This window comes from Oncorhynchus mykiss, chromosome 17 (genome assembly GCF_057628025.1).
Source record: "Oncorhynchus mykiss isolate SJ-2025 chromosome 17, ASM5762802v1, whole genome shotgun sequence".
Lineage (NCBI taxonomy): Eukaryota > Metazoa > Chordata > Actinopteri > Salmoniformes > Salmonidae > Oncorhynchus > Oncorhynchus mykiss.
Window position 1 is genome coordinate 8,548,415 of NC_143038.1, and position 19,172 is coordinate 8,567,586.

Sequence of the window (19,172 nt, forward strand, 5' to 3'; positions counted from 1 at the left end):
GGGTCCGTACTAACAGAACCAGACAGGATGGGCCGGTCTGCATTAGAAACAGGGTTCATACGAACAGAACCAGACAGGATGGGCCGGTCTGCATTAGAAACAGGGTTCGTACTAACTGAACCAGACATGATGGGCTGGTCTGCATTAGAAACAGGGTGCGTACTAACAGAACCAGACAGGATGGGCCGGTCTGCATTAGAAACAGGGTTCGTACTAACAGAACCAGACAGGATGGGCCGGTCTGCATTAGAAACAGGGTTCATACGAACAGAACCAGACAGGATGGGCCGGTCTGCATTAGAAACAGGGTGCGTACTAACTGAACCAGACAGGATGGGCCGGTCTGCATTAGAAACAGGGTCCGTACTAACAGAACCAGACAGGATGGGCCGGTCTGCATTAGAAACAGGGTTCGTACTAACAGAACCAGACAGGATGGGCCGGTCTGCATTAGAAACAGGGTTCATACGAACAGAACCAGACAGGATGGGCCGGTCTGCATTAGAAACAGGGTGCGTACTAACTGAACCAGACAGGATGGGCCGGTCTGCATTAGAAACAGGGTTCGTACTAACTGAACCAGACATGATGGGCTGGTCTGCATTAGAAACAGGGTGCGTACTAACAGAACCAGACAGGATGGGCCGGTCTGCATTAGAAACAGGGTGCGTACTAACAGAACCAGACAGGATGGGCTGGTCTGCATTAGAAACAGGGTGCGTACTAACTGAACCAGACAGGATGGGCTATTCTTATTGTATTTTTTATGGACACCCTCAGGGGTACCCCACAGTCTTTTGAATAAGGTGATGACCCTTCCTCTATTTCTCTTTGTCTCCCTTTCTCACGTTGCGCCTCTCTTTCTCTCTTCCCATCTCTTTTTCTTTCTCTTGCGCTCTCTCTCTCTCTTTCTCTCTCTCTCTCTCTCTCTCTCTCTCTCTCTCTCTCTCTCTCTGTCTCTCTCTCTCTCTCTCTCTCTGTCTCTCTGTCTCTCTGTCTCTCTGTCTCTCTGTCTCTCTGTCTCTCTGTCTCTCTCTGTCTCTCTCTGTCTCTCTCTGTCTCTCTCTGTCTCTCTCTGTCTCTCTCTGTCTCTCTCTGTCTCTCTCTGTCTCTCTCTGTCTCTCTCTGTGTCTCTCTGTGTCTCTCTGTCTCTGTGTCTCTCTCTCTCTCTCTCTGTGTCTCTCTCTCTCTCTCTGTGTCTCTGTCTGTGTGTTTCTAGGCGTACCAGCGTTTACAAATCCAGCAGCAGATGATGCAAGCTCAGCGCAACGTCTCCGGTCCCATCAGACAACAAGAGCAGCAAGTAAGAGGCCCCTGTTTCAACCCCAATACATTCTCATCACTGGGACCCTCTGGCTCGTTCCATTTGATTTCAATCACTTTTTGACCGCACTCCTTTTGATTTTGAACTAAACTTTCCATGCATATTTGCCCATGGTACAAGTGGTCAGAAAGTGAGAAGGTGGAGGTGTTCAAAGTTGACCCATTTTGCATACCCCACCTACATCCATGTCTTCGTCACTGGAGAAGATAAACCGTTGAGTTTGATATAATTTAAACGCTTACAAACTATTTTATAATTTCTTGAAAATGTTAAGTATACAAAAAAAGTACCGTAATTGCTGGACTATTAAGCGCACCTGAATATAAACCGCACCCACTGAATTATTAAAAAATATGTATTTTGTACATAAATACGCCGCACATAAGCCGCAGGTGCCTACCGGTACATTGAAGCAAATTAACTTTACACAGCCTTTAAACGAAACACGGCTTGTAACAAAAATTAAAACAGTAGCCTACCAAGCCTCCTCCTGTGCACTGAAACCACTGAAGTCATCTCCTTCGGTGTCGGAGTTGAATAGCCTCAGAATTGCTTCATCCGATGTTGGATCGTTTTCATTGTCGCTCTCGTCACTTTCATCCGGAGACAAATACCCCGCTGAGCTCATGCTGCCCCTTCAACACGCAGCAGTCCAGCCTTTCGAAATTTTTTGACAATGCTCCACGCTGTCAGGACCCACTGGCAGACTTGACCATAAGTTGCTCTTCACATGCGGCCCGTTTTAGTGAAGGATTTCTCCCCACTTGTCATCCAAGCCTCCCACTGAACAAGGAGCGCCACCTTAAATGCACGATTTACACTGATGTCGAGTGGCTGCAAATACTTTGGGCCATCTGCTTTTCTTCCCTCTGAAAGGTTTGTTGTCTTTTTGCACTGAGTCAGTTCCTCACGCTGCTGTTTACAACGTCTTATCATCGACTCATTAAGGCCAAGCTCCCATGCAGCAGCTCTATTTCCTTTTCCAACAGCCAGATCGATCGCCTTCAACTTGAAAGCTGCATCATATGCATTTCTCCGTGTCTTTGCCATGATGAGGGTGACAAAATTACTACCGTAATCAGAATGATGGGAAGTTTGAGCGCGCTCGATTTACGTCACATTATGTGACGGTGCTCAGTTTTTTGGCGGCGGCATGAATCTTGTGAAAGCGGGAAAAATCCATAAATTAGCCGCGTCATTGTATAAACCGCGAAGGTTCAAAGTGTGGGAATAAAGTAGCGGCTTATAGTCCGGAAATTACGGTATATCCCAAAAAATTATAGCATTTCCGAATATGTTGAAGCTTTGACCCTATTTGACATCATCTGAGGTTTTTGTTGTGCCTCCAATCGATTGAGAGACGGCATGCTCTTGAATACAAGGTGTGTGTGTGTAATTTCAATCCCTTCAAACCGGTGCAATTTAGCTGGTACATCATTGACATTTGAATTGAAACGTTTACTTCCAATCACTACGACAAAGATGGCCGCTGGTCCACCCACCGTCGAATGTGAACATAAATGTCTGTTCTATTATTTGTTTTATTTCGATAGGTTTCCTATGGAAGACTAACAGTATAATGTAAAACTGATATTCGCCTTTCAAGTCAACATTCTGATGTGTGGACCTCCAACCATGTTTGTCCATTTAGAAAGTTGACATTTTAAAATGTATTCCCATTTCAGAACATCCACCCTGTGTTGAAGAGCATGGCGTCTCTACCAATGGCAGGCACAACTCAAACACCAAAGAATATATCAAAATCGGGTCTAAGCTACAACATCTGCAATCACTTTACAATTTTTTTTGATAATTGACATAGTTAAAAATTATGATTAAAAAATCTATAATAGGGCCTCCCGGGTGGCGCAGTGGTTAAGGGCGCTGTACTGCAGCGCCAGCTGTGCCATCAGAGTCCCTGGGTTCGCGCCCAGGCTCTGTCGTAACCGGCCACGACCGGGAGGTCCGTGGGGCGACGCACAATTGGCCTAGCGTCGCCCGGGTTAGGGAGGGCTTGGTCGGTAGGGGTGTCCTTGTCTCATCGCGCACCAGCGACTCCTGTGGCGGGCTGGGCGCAGTGTGCGCTAACCAAGGTGGCCAGGTGCACGGTGTTTCCTCCGGCGCATTGGTGCGGCTGGCTTCCGGGTTGGATGCGTGCTGTGTTAAGAAGCAGTGCGGCTTGGTTGGGTTGTGTATCGGAGGACGCATGACTTTCAACCTTCGTCTCTCCCGAGCCCGTACGGGAGTTGTAGCGATGAGACAAGATAGTAGCTACTACAACAATTGGATACCACGAAATTGGGGAGAAAAAGGGGTAAAATTCAATAAATAAATAAATAAATAAATATCTATAATAGCGTAGATATGTGCTATACATTGTATTGTGTGTGAGTGTTGAAATAGACCGGATATGCTTACTTAAAGTTGCAGGAGAAATGTTTGTCAAAAGCATCTCCAGTTGCTCAAAAGTGATATTTCTCTAGAATGTATGGAGAAGTAGTTACGGAAGTTGGTGGTTTGTGTGGTTGGATCCTTTTTTCTTGCAAATTGGGAACTAAGAAAAAAGCACCAAATGCTTTTGGCACACGACCCCATTTTGATATCTGAAAATGGTTAACAGTCAATGTTTACTTTCTTAATTAGGGCTATGGCAGGCAATTGCAAAACATTCTAACAGTATTTCTGATTTGTATTCTCAACTCGCCATCGTGTACTTTTTAATGTGGGGCTATGAGAGTCAATTACAAATTTGTCTGACATAAGAACAATTATCTCACCACCACTAATATATGGGTGTACTTGAAACATGCCGCGTCTGAGCTTCTTAAAGTCAAGGGGTCCACAGTGCACACCTCATCTCTCCTGTCACATCCAACCTGGATGATATTTGTTTTTAATGCAGACGAGAGCACTGAATGGGCGAACTATGAGTTCTAATGCTCGGAGGGAGACAACACTGTGTTTTTTAATCAGGAACCAGAACTCCTCAATAGTGACCCGTGAATGCGTTGTCTGCAACATACGGTCACATTACAGCTCGATCAGCTGTTCCTTTTCACTTACCGATATGTCAACTGAGCCAGGATCACAAACGGATTTAGCTGATTTGGTCACTCATCTGTATCATTTTATTCTTATTTTTTTTGTATTTACCCTGCATGATTCAGTTCAGTTTCCCAAATATGTCTGTTACATAGGCAAGGAGACACGTTTTATTTTCATCAAAGTCTGTTTTTACATCCATTGCAAATGACAATTCCTCTGAATTCTAAAAAATCTTTCCAACACTCCCCCTCGATAACCACTAAGCCTTGGTGTGAAATGGAACATTGTCGTGCTCTGATCCCATATCTCCACACAGTTTTTTGAACAGTAGTAGTGCGATGTAGTTTACAATCGAAGTTAACCTGCTGCATATCAGAGTTCAGCACTCACCTCTTTTGCCGGCAGTTGCTTTCGGTGTACCTATTAAAACTCAGTGGGTGTATCATACAATGCGTCCATATTGTAGAGGGAGACTCATGCATAAGAGTGCAATGAGTTTTTCGTCAGTATAGCCACGCTGCTCATCACTCGTGCTGTTTCATGCTCGGGAATCGAGCAATCGAGACAGAACAATATGTCCCGGTGAATAGCATCCCCTGGCAAAAGTCGATGCACCTCGGCCCTCGCAGCTAACGTCCGCTTGGAGAGAATAAGGTGGGGAGTTTGAGTCTTTGTCAGTTTCCTCTTGATTGCTAGCTATAGCATCAATTCAGTGTTATCTGACAAAGGTATTGATGTAATCGTTCTGTGCCTCTGCTTCCCCACACATTGTTTTCACCATATCGATTGCGGTCGGTAATATCAGTCTCTGCAATAGTGTGTGGTTTCTTATTCATTGGCCATGAGAATGATTCAAGTGCAGCCTTTTCCCCCGACCTAAACGCACTCTCTGGTTGAATTTATACTTTTAGATTTGAATCATTTTGAATTAGATTGAAGGTTAAACACATTTACAATGACTTTGAGAGACAAACCTGACCCCATTTTCATAGACCCCTAGTTTGTGAACCACTGCACTAAAGGCAGTCTTTTCCCACCAGATAAAGTGACTGTTGATGAGGTGCTGATTGTAGGAGTCATGCCACGGTCATTGTAGCCTTATGCCCCCATTCTCTTTCTCTCTCCTTTGTCCCCCTCTTTCTCCCATTCTGTTTCTTTCTCGCTCTCTTGCTCCCAGGTTGCACGTACAATCAATAACATGCAGCAGCAGATCCAACAGCACCAGCGTCAGCTGTACCAGGCCCTGCTGATGAAGCAGCAGCCCCCCGGCTCCCACTCCTCCTCAGGCCTGCACCCCGGCCAAGGCAAATCAGCCCTGGACTCATTCCCAGGCCACCCCCAGGCTCCGGGCCTCTCCGACCTGCACACCAAAGAGCTGCATTCTTCTCCCAGCTCCTACAGCCCCTACCCACTCTGTGAGTCCAGCACACAGGTCCTACACGCACATTGTCACTCACACATGCACTCCTTCAGCCCCTATGCTCTCACTACATCTTTCACAAACAAGCTGTTTGTATAACTAGTAAGCCTATACGTCAGTATAAGTCCCTGCAATGTCCTACTTTATCAATCTGGTTTGTGTTGAGCTGTGTATTCAATGTTAAGATGTTTTCTCTCTCTTAGCTGGACTCAATCCAAACATGAATGTAAACTGCATGGAGGTGGGGGGCCTGTCCATGAAGGAGCCTCCCCAGCCTCAGTCCCGTCTGTCCCAGTGGACCCACCCCAACTCCATGGACAGCCTCTCTGGAAACTCCTCCCACATGGAGGCCAACCTCAATAAGCACGGTAGGAGGAACACTAGGAACTGTATGACTAAGTCCCATTCAATTCTGGTTTTCCCTCGGGGGCAATAAATACACTGCTCCAAAAACATAAAGGGAACACTTAAACAACACAATGTAACTCCAAGTCAATCACACTTCTGTGAAATCAAACTGTCCACTTAGGAAGCAACACTGATGGACAATATGCTGTTGTGCAAATGGAATAGACAACAGGTGGAAATTATAGACAATTATCAAGACACCCCCAATAAAGGAGTGGTTCTGCAGGTGGTGACCAGACCACTTCTCAGTTCCTATGCTTCCTGGCTGATGTTTTGGTCACTTTTGAATGCTGGCGGTGCTTTCACTCTAGTGGTAGCATGAGACGGAGTCTACAACCCACACAAGTGGCTCAGGTAGTGCAGCTCAACCAGGATGGCACATCAATGCGAGCTGTGGCAAGAAGGTTTGGGTCAGAAACAGACTCCATGAGGGTGGTATGAGGGCCTGACGTCCACAGGTGGGGGTTGTGCTTACAGCCCAACACCGTGCAGGACGTTTGGCATTTGCCAGAGAACACCGAGATTGGCAAATTCGCTACTGGCGCCCTGTGCTCTTCACAGATGAAAGCAGGTTCACGCTGAGCACATGTGACAGTCTGGAGACACCGTGGAGAACGTTCTGCTGCCTGCAACATCCTCCAGCATGACCGGTTTGGCGGTGGGTCAGTCATGGTGTGGGGTGGCATTTCTTTGGGGGGCCGCACAGCCCTCCATGTGCTCACCAGAGGTAGCCTGACTGCCATTAGGTACCGAGATGAGATCCTCAGACCCCTTGTGAGACCATATGCTGGTGCGGTTGGCCCTGGGTTCCTCCTAATGCAAGACAATGCTAGACCTCATGTGGCTGGAGTGTGTCAGCAGTTCCTGCAAGAGGAAGGCATTGATGCTATGGACTGGCCCGCCCGTTCCCCAGACCTGAATCCAATTGAGCACATCTGGGACATCATGTCTCGCTCCATCCACCAACGCCACGTTGCACCACAGACTGTCCAGGAGTTGGCGGATGCTTTAGTCCAGGTCTGGGAGGAGATCCCTCAGGAGACCATCCGCCACCTCATCAGGAGCATGCCCAGGCGTTGTAGGGAGGTCATACAGGCACGTGGAGGCCACACACACTACTGAGCCTCATTTTGACTTGTTTTAAGGACATTACATCAAAGTTGGATCAGCCTGTAGTGTGGTTTTCCACTTTAATTTTGAGTGTGACTCCAAATCCAGACCTCCATGGGTTGATAAATTTGATTTCCATTGATAATTTTTGTGTGATTTTGTTGTCAGCACATTCAACTATGTAAAGAAAAAAGTATTTAATAAGAATATTTCATTCATTCAGATCTAGGATGTGTTATTTTAGTGTTCCCTTTATTTTTTTTAACAGTATGTATGTATGTATGTATGTATGTACATATATTATGCTGTCAAACAAGAAGTCAATCTATTAGTCTTCTCGATAGCAAAATTGGGTTAGCTGCTCACTTAGTCACTTTATTCTAAGAAATAGTGTCTTTCAGTTGACTCACTCTGAATAACATTAACGTATTTCACGCCAACACAGACATTCTCTTGGTTTCTGTCACACTGTTTGGCATTCACAACAGACACGTTAACACTGGAAATATAACGTGTGAGCCACAAACACCACATCCCCTAACCTCTCCCACTGTAGCGTGAGCATCAAGCTGCTGTTCTGCACTTCTTATAGTAATCAACTTGCACCAGTAAACAGGCGTTGTCATTACTCGAAGGCTTTTGAATGTTTCCACATATCTCAGTGATGAAACGGTATGGGAAATCTCAACTGGAAGTATTTAGTATGAAATCAGTTATCTCTTTAGTGTCTGACACTTAAAATTACTATTTAAATCCATATCTATTTCTCAAATGATGTCTCATGTTGGTATTCATCTGGATGTATTCTTGCAGCCCAGTGTTCCTTTTGCCCTCCATACTCCACAAAGAGCAACACTGACAACCACTCTTACTTTGTCATGTTTTTAAGCCTCTATGATTGTCATTTATGTATTTTTGTACGCCAGTGGCTGAGACATATATACAGTACCAGTCAAAAGTTTGGACAAATCTACTCATTCAAGGGTTTTTCTTTATTTTTTCTATTTTCTGCATTGTAGAATAATAGTGAAGACAAACTATGAAATTACACATATGGAATCATGTAGTAACCAAAAACGTGTTAAACAAATCAAAAATGTTTTATATTTGAGATTCTTCAAAGAAGCCACTCTTTGCCTTGATGACAACTTTGCACACTCTTGGCATTCTGTCAACCAGCTTCCCCTGGAATGTTTTTCCAACAGTCTTGAAGGAGTTCCCACATATGCTGAGCACTTGTCTGCTTTTCCTTTACTCTGTGCTCCAACTCATCCCAAACCATCTCAATTGGGTTGAGGTCAGGTGATTGTGGAGGCCAGGTCATCTGATGCAGTACTCCATCACTCTCCTCCTTGGTCAAATAGCCCTTACACAGCCTGGAGGTGTGGTGTCATTGTAGTAAGTAGAATGGAGCCGGAGAGGATGGCTGACGTTTTACGTGCTCCTAACCAACTGAATTTTACATTGGCTTGTTACGTTCAGTAGTTCCAAAACATGCAGTGATTTTGCAGAGAGCCACATCAACTTACAGAAATACTCATTATACATTTTGTTGAAAATACATGTTATACATGGAAATATAGATAAACTTCTCCTTAAAACCTCTTGCAGCTCCCCCCCCTACTTTGTACAATTTTCAGGCACAGAACCAAGGATATGCATATTCTTGGTACCATTTGAAAGAAAACACTCTGAAGTTTGTGTAAATGTGAATTGAATGTAAGAGAATAACACACAATAGCTCTGGTTTAGATAAAACAATGGAAAAAAACATATGTTTTTTATTTTTATTTTTGTATCCTCTTTAAAATGAACAAGGTAAAACAAACATTCAGATAGGATGATGGGAACAATTTCAGTGAAAAATATAAGAGGGCAACAGTACCTGTGCAAAGTTTCAGAATGATAACTTCCAAAATGAGTGTGCTACATTACATTTATCATGAATTCACCCAGGTGTCCCACACAAGTAGCCCAAATGTATCCAAGTGGCCAAATTGGTGAAGGTATACATTTTGAAACAAATAACTATATACAACATACCAAAATGGTATTCTAACACACACACCCCCCCCCCCCCCCAAAAAAAATGTAGATTTATTTTTTTTATTGAAATATACATTTACAAAATAACATGGGTAACTATTTACACACTTTCAATATTTGGAAGACCCTCAGTCCTCTATCAAATCAAATCTATTTATATAGCCCCAGCCTAAAACCCCAAACAGCAAGCAATGCAGGTGTAGAAGCACGGTGGCTAGGAAAAACTCGCTAGAAAGGCAAAAACCTAGGAAGAAACCTAGAGAGGAACCAGGCTATGAGGGGTGGCCAGTCCTCTTCTGGCTGTGCCGGGTGGAGATCAGTGGTTGTAGAGGGTGCAACAGAACAGTTGAAACTGGAACAGCGGCAAGGCCAGGTGGACTGGGGACAGCAAGGAGTCATCATGCCAGGTAGTCCTGACGCATGGTCCTAGGGCTCATTTCAGCCCGCTAGCGGGTTCCGTGCGCAGAGGGGTTAATGCAACCGCTGTGTCAGATTTTTAAAAAAACATAATCTAAGTACGGTGTTCAGAGCCCAAAACAGCCTAAATAAATATCCTCCATGTTGCGCAGTCAACATTAGTCAGAAATAGCATTATAAATATTCACTTACCTTTGATCTTCATCAGAATGCACTCCCAGGAATCCCAGTTTGACAATAAATGTTTGATTTGTTCCATAAAGTCCATAATTTATGTCCAAATAGCTTCTTTTGTTAGGGCGTTTGGTAAACAAATCCAAACGCGCATTCAGGCCCAGCCGAACGTCAGACAAAAAGTTATATTAAAGTTATATTACTAATTATAGAATCAATCTTTAGGATGTTTTATCATTAAAGTTCCAACCGGAGAATTCCATTGTCTGTAGAAAAGCAATGGAACGAGAGCTACATCTCATGTGAAATACTCGTGACTGAGATCGAGGCTGCTGCCAGACCGCTGACTCAATCCCCTCTCATCCGGCCCCCCTTCACAGTAGAAGTCTGAAACAACGTTCTAAAGATGGTTGATATCTATTGGAAGCCTTAGGAATTGCAAAATAACCCATATCCCACTGTGTATTCGATAGGGGTGAGTTCAAAACTACAAACCTCAGATTTCCCACTTCTTGTTTGGATTTTTTCTCAGGTTATTGCTTGCCATATGAGTTCTGTTATACTCACAGACATCATTCAAACAGTTTTAGAAACTTCAGTGTTTTCTATCCAATACTACTAATAATATGCATATATTAGCATCTGGGACTGAGTAGGAGGCAGTTTACTCTGGGCCCGCTATTCATCCAAAAGTGAAAATGCCGCCCCCTTTCCCAAAGAAGTTAACTTATTTTTTTACCTATTTTGTAAATAGTGTTGCTGCTACCGTCTCTTATGACCAAAACTAACTTCTGGACACCAGATTAACCTCTAGCACTTAGCCATCCCGGATCCGGGATCGTGAATACAGCCTCAAGCTCATTACGGGGCGGCAGGGTAGCCTAGTGGTTAGAGCGTTGGACTAGTAACCGGAAGGTTGCAAGTTCAAACCCCCGAGCTGACAAGGTACAAATCTGTCGTTCTGCCCCTGAACAGGCAGTTAACCCACTGTTCCTAGGCCGTCATTGAAAATAAGAATTTGTTCTTAACTGACTTGCCTGGTTAAATAAAGGTAAAATAAAAAATAAAATAAAAATTACCATAACGCAACGTTAACTATTCATGAAAATCGCAAATGAAATAAATATGCTAGCTCTCAAGCTTAGCTTTTTGTTAACAACACTGTCATCTCAGATTTTCAAAATATGCTTCTCAACCATAGGAAAACAATCATTTGTGTAACAGTAGCTAGCTAGCGTAGCATTTAGCGTTCAGCAGGCAACATTTTCACAAAAACCAGAAAAGCATTCAAATAAAATAATTTACCTTTGAAGAACTTCAGATGTTTTCAATGAGGAGACACTGTTAGATAGCAAATGTTCAGTTTTTCCTGAAAGATTATTTGTTTAGGAGAAATCGCTCCGTTTGGTGCGTCACGTTTGGCTACCAAAAAAAACGAAAATCCAGTCATCAAAACGCCAAACTTTTTTCCAAATTAACTCCATAATATCGACTGAAAAATGGCAAACGTTGTTTAGAACCAATCCTCAAGGTGTTTTTCACATATCTCTTCGATGATATATCGTTCGTGGAAGTGTGCTTTCTGTTCTGAATCCCAGGAGAAAATGCCCGCAGCTGAAGATTACGCACCAATTTAGACAAAGGACACCGGGCGGACCCCTGGAAAATGTAGTCTCTTATGGCCAATCTTCCAATGATATGCCTACAAATACGTCACAATGCTGCAGACATCTTGAAGAAACGACAGAATGGGCAGGCTCGTTCCTGGTGCATTCACAGCCATATAAGGAGACAATGGAAAACAGAGCCTCAGAAATTCTGCTCATTTCCTGTTTGAAGTTTCATCTTGGTTTTGCCTGTAGCATGAGTTCTGTGGCACTCACAGATAATATCTTTGCAGTTTTGGAAACGTCAGACTGTTGCAAACAAGAAAATGCTCATCCAGAAGTGGCTGCCCCCAGGTGGTAAGGGTAGGCAACAACACATCTGCCACGCTGATCCTCAACACTTCGTCCCCTCCTGTACTCTCTGATCACCCACAATTGCCTGGCCAGACATGACTCCAACATCGTCATTAAGTTTGCTGACGACACAACAGTGATAGGCCTGATCACCCGACAACAATGAGACAGCCTAAAGGGAGGAGGTCAGAGACCTGGCAGTGGTGCTAGGACAACAACCTATCCCTCAATGTGAGCAAGACAAAAGAGGACAACAGGAAAAGGCAGGATGAACAGGCTCACATTAACATAGTCAGGACTGTGTTCGAGCGGGTCGAGTTTCAAGTTCCTTGGTGTCCACATCACCAACAAACTATCATGGTCCTAACACACCAAGACAGCCGTTAAAAGGGCACGACAACACCTTTTCCCCCTCAAGATTTGGTATGGGTCCCCAGATCCTCAAAGTTTTACAGCTGGACCATTGAGAGCATCCTGACCGGTCTCATCACTGCCTGATATGGCAACTGGTCGGCATCTGACCGCAAGGCACTACAGAGGGTAATGCGTATGGCCCAGTACATCACTGTGGCCAAGCTTCCTGCCATACAGGACCTATATACTAGGCGATGTCAGAGGAAAGCCCAAAAAATTGTCAGATTCCAGTCACCAAGTCATAGACTGTTTTCTCTGCTACCGCACGGCAAGCGGTACTGGAGCGCCAAATCTAGGACCAAAAGGCTCTTTCACAGCTTCTACCTCCAAGCCCTAAGATTGCTGAACAATTAAAGCACCATCACACCACAACCTCCATGCTTCACGGTGGGAACCACACATGCGGAGATCATCCGTTCACCTACTCTGCGGCTCACAAAGACACGGTGGTTGGAACCAAAAATCTCAAATTTGGACTCCTCAGACCGAAGGAAACATTTCCACCGGTCTAAAGTCCATTGCCCTTGTTTTTTGGCCCAAGCAAGTCTCTTCTTATTATTGGTGTCCTTTAGTAGTGGTTTCTTTGCAGCAATTTGGCCATGAAAGCCTGTATCACGCTGTCTTCTCTGAACAGTTGATGTTGCGATGTGTCTGTTACTTGTTACTGTTACCTTTTTCTCCAATTGGTAGTTAGTCTAGTCCTATCGCTGCAACTCCAGTACGTACTCGGGAGAGGCGAAGGTCGAGAGCTGTGCGTCCTCCGAAACACGACCCAGCTGAAGTGCACAATCCCTGCTTAAACCAGAAGCCGGCCGCACCAATGTGTCCGAAGAAACACCGTACACCTGGCGACCTTGTCATCATGCATGCGCTCGGCCCGCCACAGGAGTTGCTAGAGCGCTATGGGACAAGGACCCTCCCCTAACCCGGATAACACTGGGCCAATTGTGTGCCGCCCCATGGGTCTCCTGGTCGCGGCTGTCTGCGACAGAGCCTGGACTTGAACCAGGATCTCTAGTGGCACAGCTAGCACTGCATCCTGGGCTGCAATTTCTGAGGCTGGTAACAATGAACTTATCCTCTACAGCAGAGGTAACTTTGGGTCTTCCTTCTGTATACCACTGCTACCTTGTCATAACACAACTGATTGGCTGAAACACTTTAACCTCTCTGGGGTAGGGGGCAATATTTTGACATCCGGATGAAAAGCGTGCCCAAAGTAAACTGCCTGTTACTCAGGTCCAGAAGCTAGGATATGCATATAATTGGTAGATTTAGATAGATAAACACTCTAAAGTTTGTAAAACTGTTAAAATTATGTCTGTGAGTATAACAGAACTGATATGGTAAACGAAACCCAGAGGACAAACCCCCCCCCCCCCCCCCCCAAAAAAAAAAAATATTGGCTTACCACTATTTTCAATGGCTACTACTAAAATTATACACCCAAGTCCTCCCAAATTGCAGTTCCTAGAGCTTCCACTAGATGTCAACAGTCTTTAGAGTTTCAGGCTGGTTTTTGGAAAAATGACCCAGAAATTGTAGTTTTTCTAGGTGGCTCCCATTTTGGCTGTAGTGTTTCCAAGCGCGTGGAGGAAAGCATGTTCTTTCTTATTTATATCCGGTAATGAACATACTATTCTGTCTTAAATTCTATTGTTTATTTGCATATTAGGATACCTACGGTTTGATTATAAACGTTGTTTGACTTGTTTGGAAAAGTTTATTAGTAACGTTTGGGATTCATTTTGTATGCATTTTGATGGACGGAAATTGAGTGGATTATTGACAGAAGCGTGCCAGCTAAACTGAGTTTTTATGGATATAAAGAAGGACATTATCAAACAAAAGGACCATTTGATGTAACTGGGACCTTTTGGAGTGCCAACAGAAGATCATCAAAGGTAAGGTATTTTTATATCGTTATTTCTGACTTTCGTGTCGCACCTGCCTGGTTTAAATATGATTTTCATGTGTTTTTATGCGGGGTGCTGTCCTCAGATAATTGCATGGTTTGCTTTTGCTGTAAAGCCTTTTTGAAATCTGACACGGCGGCTGGATTAACAAGAAGTTGAGCTTTATTTTGATGTATAACAAATAATTTCAAGGATGTTAAATATTTGAATTCAGTGTTTTTGAATTTCGCGTTCTGCAATTTCACTGGATGTTGGCCAGATGGGGCGCTACCGTTCCCACGTACCCGTAAGAAGTTAAGAACGCAAATTAACTTTTAATAAGGAACACATGTTAATTGAAATGCATTCCAGGTGACTACCTCATGAAGCTGGTTGAGAGAATTATTCTACAATGTAGAAAATAGTAAAAATAAAGAAACCCTTGAATGAGTAGATGTGTCAACTTTTGACTGGTATTGTATGTATTTTAAATGTCAAATAAATTAATGAATTCCTTTGACTTTTCCTAGGTGCCATTTCTGCTGCTTCTAATCTGGGCCCCCCTGGAAAGCCCCCCCACATGGATGACTCCTACAGCCCCTACAGTATGATGGGTGGGTCTGAGTCTCCCACCTCCCCCCTGGTTCCCCCTGACAGCTGGGGCCAGGGACCGGGAAAGAGCCCCAAGGACCAGATCACCAACGGAACGAATATCAACTGGCCCCCAGGTTGGTAGAGAAGACCGACATTCCTAACTCCCTTTCAATCAGATCAGAACTTTATTTCACACGTGATCCTGACACTTTACTGATGGAGGACAAAGAAAAGAGATTTAAAACTCTTCTAAACTGTTTTGATTTTAGAAAGATAAACACTTAAGTTGTTCCCCACAACATGTGATTTTTTTAAATGTCAAATAACCAATGTACTGACTGTATTGTCCTCCATGTTGTCGTCTCAGAGTTCTGTCCAGGCGTGCCCTGGAAGGGCCTGCAGAACATTGACCCTGAGAACGACCCCAACATGACCCCAGGAAGTGTTCCCAGCGGCCCCACCATCAACACCAACATCCAGGACGTCAACCGCTACCTACTCCGTGACCGCAGCGGAGGTGAGGAGGGGGGTCTATCAGGGAGACGGGCTGGAGTTAGTTGGCTTTGTTAAGATACACGGATCGTCAAATAGACTGTATACATTCATTAACAGGGCATGTCTCTGCTGTTGATTCTCACAGGTGTTGACTTGTATTACTGTATTGACAACTTTAAGCTTATATCCTATTCCTTTCTGTGGCACTGAAGGGGTTACAGTACTACCTCACTTGTTGTGACTGTGCCACCCAGTAGCACAAGCCCTATTGTATTTATACACTTTCTTCAAATCAAGTTGTACATGTTTCTTTCCCCACCACCCCCTCTGTCCATAACAATGGACCACCACGGCTAGGCTCTTCCCCTCCTTCACCACCTCAGAACGGTGCTCTGCCCCCCTCCGCGGACTGGCCAGTCAGTGGCTGCTTCACTAGCTCTTTCAGTTTGTCCTCCCCGGATGAGGAGAGTGCAGGTACAGACCACAGCCCCCCCTTCCAGCCCCCTATGTGGACATGCTGATCCATGGTCCCCATGCTTGACCCCCCTCCCTTCCCCTAATTACCACCATTGCAACACACCTTTATCCTATTGTTTGTGTGTGGTCTGTGTTTGAGTGTTACGGTAGATAGGTCCTTCCTTTGCCAAATGTAATCCTACTACCAACTACCCAGTGCTGGTTAATCAAGTCCGCCACGATGTGATTGCGTTGTACTCCTCATGGAATTAAGTTTGAGTGTTTGAATCAAGAAATGCTTTGAATGTTGTGGCCCTAGACGCCTATTCATAAGCATGTGTTGACGTGACATTTTTGTTGCCACTAAGCAACCCACTCAGAATTACTATGAATACTTAAAAAATGTCCCCTTTTTAAATGTCTGAGTGACCCTCATTCTGTTTTTACATTTGTTTCCTGTATTCATCAATGTGATCTCCAATATGAAATATATAAACCCAAGAAGCCGAGGTTTTATTGTTGATGAACAAGTGTTAATGTGGGGCTTCTTTTTAAAACTTTGCATCTGCCCAAAGTTAGATGTCTAAGAATCTTTCTAATAGCAGATTATAGGCCTGCATACATTTCCTCAATGTGTCATAGAACATAGGCTTCCACAGAGGGTCTCCATCTCTACAACAGTAGTAGGTCTCATAGGTTCCCCTCTTCTCTCTCTCGCTCTCCGTCAGGTAAACTATCTGACATGAAGTCCACCTGGTCCCCGGGGCCCATCTCCCACCCCTCCCAGGCCTCTCTGTCCCACGAGCTGTGGAAGGTCCCCCAGGGGCCCCGCAACAACACAGCCCCCTCCAGGCCACCTCCGGGCCTCACCAACCCCGCCAAGCCCTCCTCCACCTGGGGAGGAAACTCCCTGGGCCTGGCCCAAGGCTGGAGCAGCTCATACACCTCAGGTGAGATGCCACAGTAGAACTCCTCAGCCTGAAATATAGACTGGGGGAGTTGCTCTGTAAGAAGCCTGGAAAGACTTAAACCTGGTAATGTACCTAGTAGAGGAAAATCAATGAACGCTGTGATCAGGGGTTTTGAGATTGTTTTGAGATTTTGACTTGATGCTCATTGAAAACCATTGACTGTGGATTTGAGCTGACCTTACTTTGTGCTGTGTCAACATCCTACCCTAACATAATGTTTTTGACACATTTCCCTAAAGAAGCATAGTGTAGGACACCACATAGGCGTGCCATTTTCCTAGGTGTGTTCGTTGTACAGTGTGATTCTCCCCCACTATGTTTTGAGCTCCCCTCCACTCGTCACTCGCTGTAGCAAGGTGGAGCAATACACACCCCGCTGTGGTTAGAGGCCCTTGTCAAACTGAAGTCTTGCAGCTTACCAGATAAGACTTAAGTGACTTTTATCATGGCTTCAAAGAGAACCTAAACCGCGTGACCTTATTTTGACATGAGTCCTAAGGTCACACTGAGGTAATAGTACAAGAGTAAAAGTGCTTACATGAGACAATGAAAATATGTCATTTAAAAATACAAAAAAAGAACATCCATAGATGACAACAATGGACAACTTATGTACATGCATACAAATGTTGTCATCGATAGAAGACAAGTTATTGACCAAAAATTATTGCTTTATATTTTATGTGGACCTGAATATTGACTGATCATCAACCTTCTCTGTTTCTCTCAGAGGGCACAACCTGGAGCACAGACAGCTCCAACAGGACCAGTAGCTGGCTGGTACTGAGGAACCTCACCCCCCAGATAGACGGCTCCACCCTGAGGACGCTGTGCATGCAGCACGGCCCCCTCATCACATTCCACCTCTTCCTGACCCAGGGAAACGCTGTGGTGCGATACAGCTCCAAGGAGGAGGCTGCCAAGGCCCAGAAGTCCCTGCACATGTAAGACTCCCGAACTTAAAGGGGAAAAACCTATCTGGATCGTCATGATGATGTGGCCGGCGACTCGTTTGCTTCTTGAAAGTCCAATATCGTGTGAACTTGACTGCTGACTTGAAGCATTGTGGGACTGTATTAGTGGACTAATGAAAAAAAATACCAAAAGATAGTTTTGGAGTGGGTTTTCTCTTTTACCCATACTCTATGCTGTTCAGGGTAGTGATTATCTCAGTCTGACCTTAAACAAAACATTGTCTCAACTTCTAGGCTATATACATCTCACTGACAAAATAGCAAAGCCTATAAAGAAATACTTGTACTGTACTTCACCACGTGTAAGAAAGTCCATGTTGATACTATAACACCTGTAAGTATGTGATGTATAACTGAGCCCTGTCCTCTTAGGTGTGTGCTGGGGAACACCACCATCCTGGCAGAGTTTGCCGGGGAGGAGGAGGTGAACCGCTACTTTGCACAAGGCCAGCAGCAGCAGCTTCCGCCCACCACCAGCTGGCAGCCTAACCCCGGCACCAATCAGACGCGCATGGGTGGAGGCTCGCAGCAGCACGCCATTGGCCATCACTGGAGTGGCGGCCTTGGGGGAGGAGCCAAGACCGGCGGAGACCTGCTGTGGGGGGGCGTGCCCCAGTACTCCAGCCTGTGGGGGCCCCCTAGTGGCGATGATAGTCGCGGCGTTATCGGGAGCCCCAACCCCATTAACACGCTGTTGCCAGGCGACCTGCTGAGTGGAGAGTCCATGTAGGACAACACACTAACAAACCAACCATGAGGATGGATGTTTCAACGCTGGAACAGACAGTGGAAAAATAATAATAAATACAGAAAAAAATGACAATGAACAGGAACAAAACCAAGCAAATCATGTGGCGATAATCAGTATCAACGGAACTGTGAATCGTGTACCGGAAGGCTGGGGGCGACGACACAACACTGCTGACCCCTACACCCTTCGGTTTTTACGTTTTTTTTCCCCCTCCTTTTTAGTTGACTTTTTAAAAGGGGATTTTGTTTTTAGTATTTGATAGATGTTGGAAGCAAACAAAAATGAAATGCCGAAAAGACTCAATGAAGAGAGAACCATTAAGTGTTTTTAAGTTTTCCATGAATATCGCACATTCTGTGTGAAGTGTTTTTTTAGGAGAAGCAATCGTAGAAGCTGCCAGTTTGAATCTTTCCTTTGCCCACAAAACTACAAATTGATTTAAAAAAGGCCATTCCCAGCATGCCCGTGGTTTAAAGACCTTTTACTTATGTTATTGTTTTGTTTCCAAGCACTAATATTAGCCTTAAGCGCTCTACTGCGGCCCAGGTCCTCCTTCAATCTCAAGCCTTTTACATTGTTTTGAAACTGAAGAAATATTGTGATTTTGAAAGCTTGCTCAGTTCCCATCTCTGAGCCAGTGAATGGAACAGAACAAGTGTGATCAACCAAGGTCGTATTCACTAGGAACGAAACGGAAGCAAGCGGACTGAAACTGAG

General features: G+C 44.7%; 1 protein-coding gene across 8 annotated transcripts in view; it reads left to right on the forward strand.

Annotated features, from left to right (window-relative positions):
• Positions 1 to 18,762, forward strand: part of tnrc6c2 (trinucleotide repeat containing adaptor 6C2) — an 80,037-nt gene extending 61,275 nt beyond the window's left edge. For 4 of the 8 annotated variants that reach the window (XM_036949496.2, XM_090204661.1, XM_036949498.2 and 1 more), the window contains 9 exons: positions 1,220 to 1,303; positions 5,547 to 5,784; positions 5,993 to 6,157; positions 14,745 to 14,942; positions 15,176 to 15,325; positions 15,661 to 15,777; positions 16,488 to 16,709; positions 17,461 to 17,674; positions 18,077 to 18,762. In XM_036949496.2, the coding sequence (XP_036805391.2) occupies positions 1,220 to 1,303; positions 5,547 to 5,784; positions 5,993 to 6,157; positions 14,745 to 14,942; positions 15,176 to 15,325; positions 15,661 to 15,777; positions 16,488 to 16,709; positions 17,461 to 17,674; positions 18,077 to 18,434 (1,746 nt within the window). In that variant the 3' untranslated portion in view covers positions 18,435 to 18,762. The remainder of the gene's footprint in view (positions 1 to 1,219; positions 1,304 to 5,546; positions 5,785 to 5,992; positions 6,158 to 14,744; positions 14,943 to 15,175; positions 15,326 to 15,660; positions 15,778 to 16,487; positions 16,710 to 17,460; positions 17,675 to 18,076) is intronic. The other 4 variants (XM_036949497.2, XM_090204662.1, XM_090204659.1 and 1 more) reach the window with 1 other exon arrangement.
• The last annotated feature ends 410 nt before the right edge of the window (positions 18,763 to 19,172 follow it).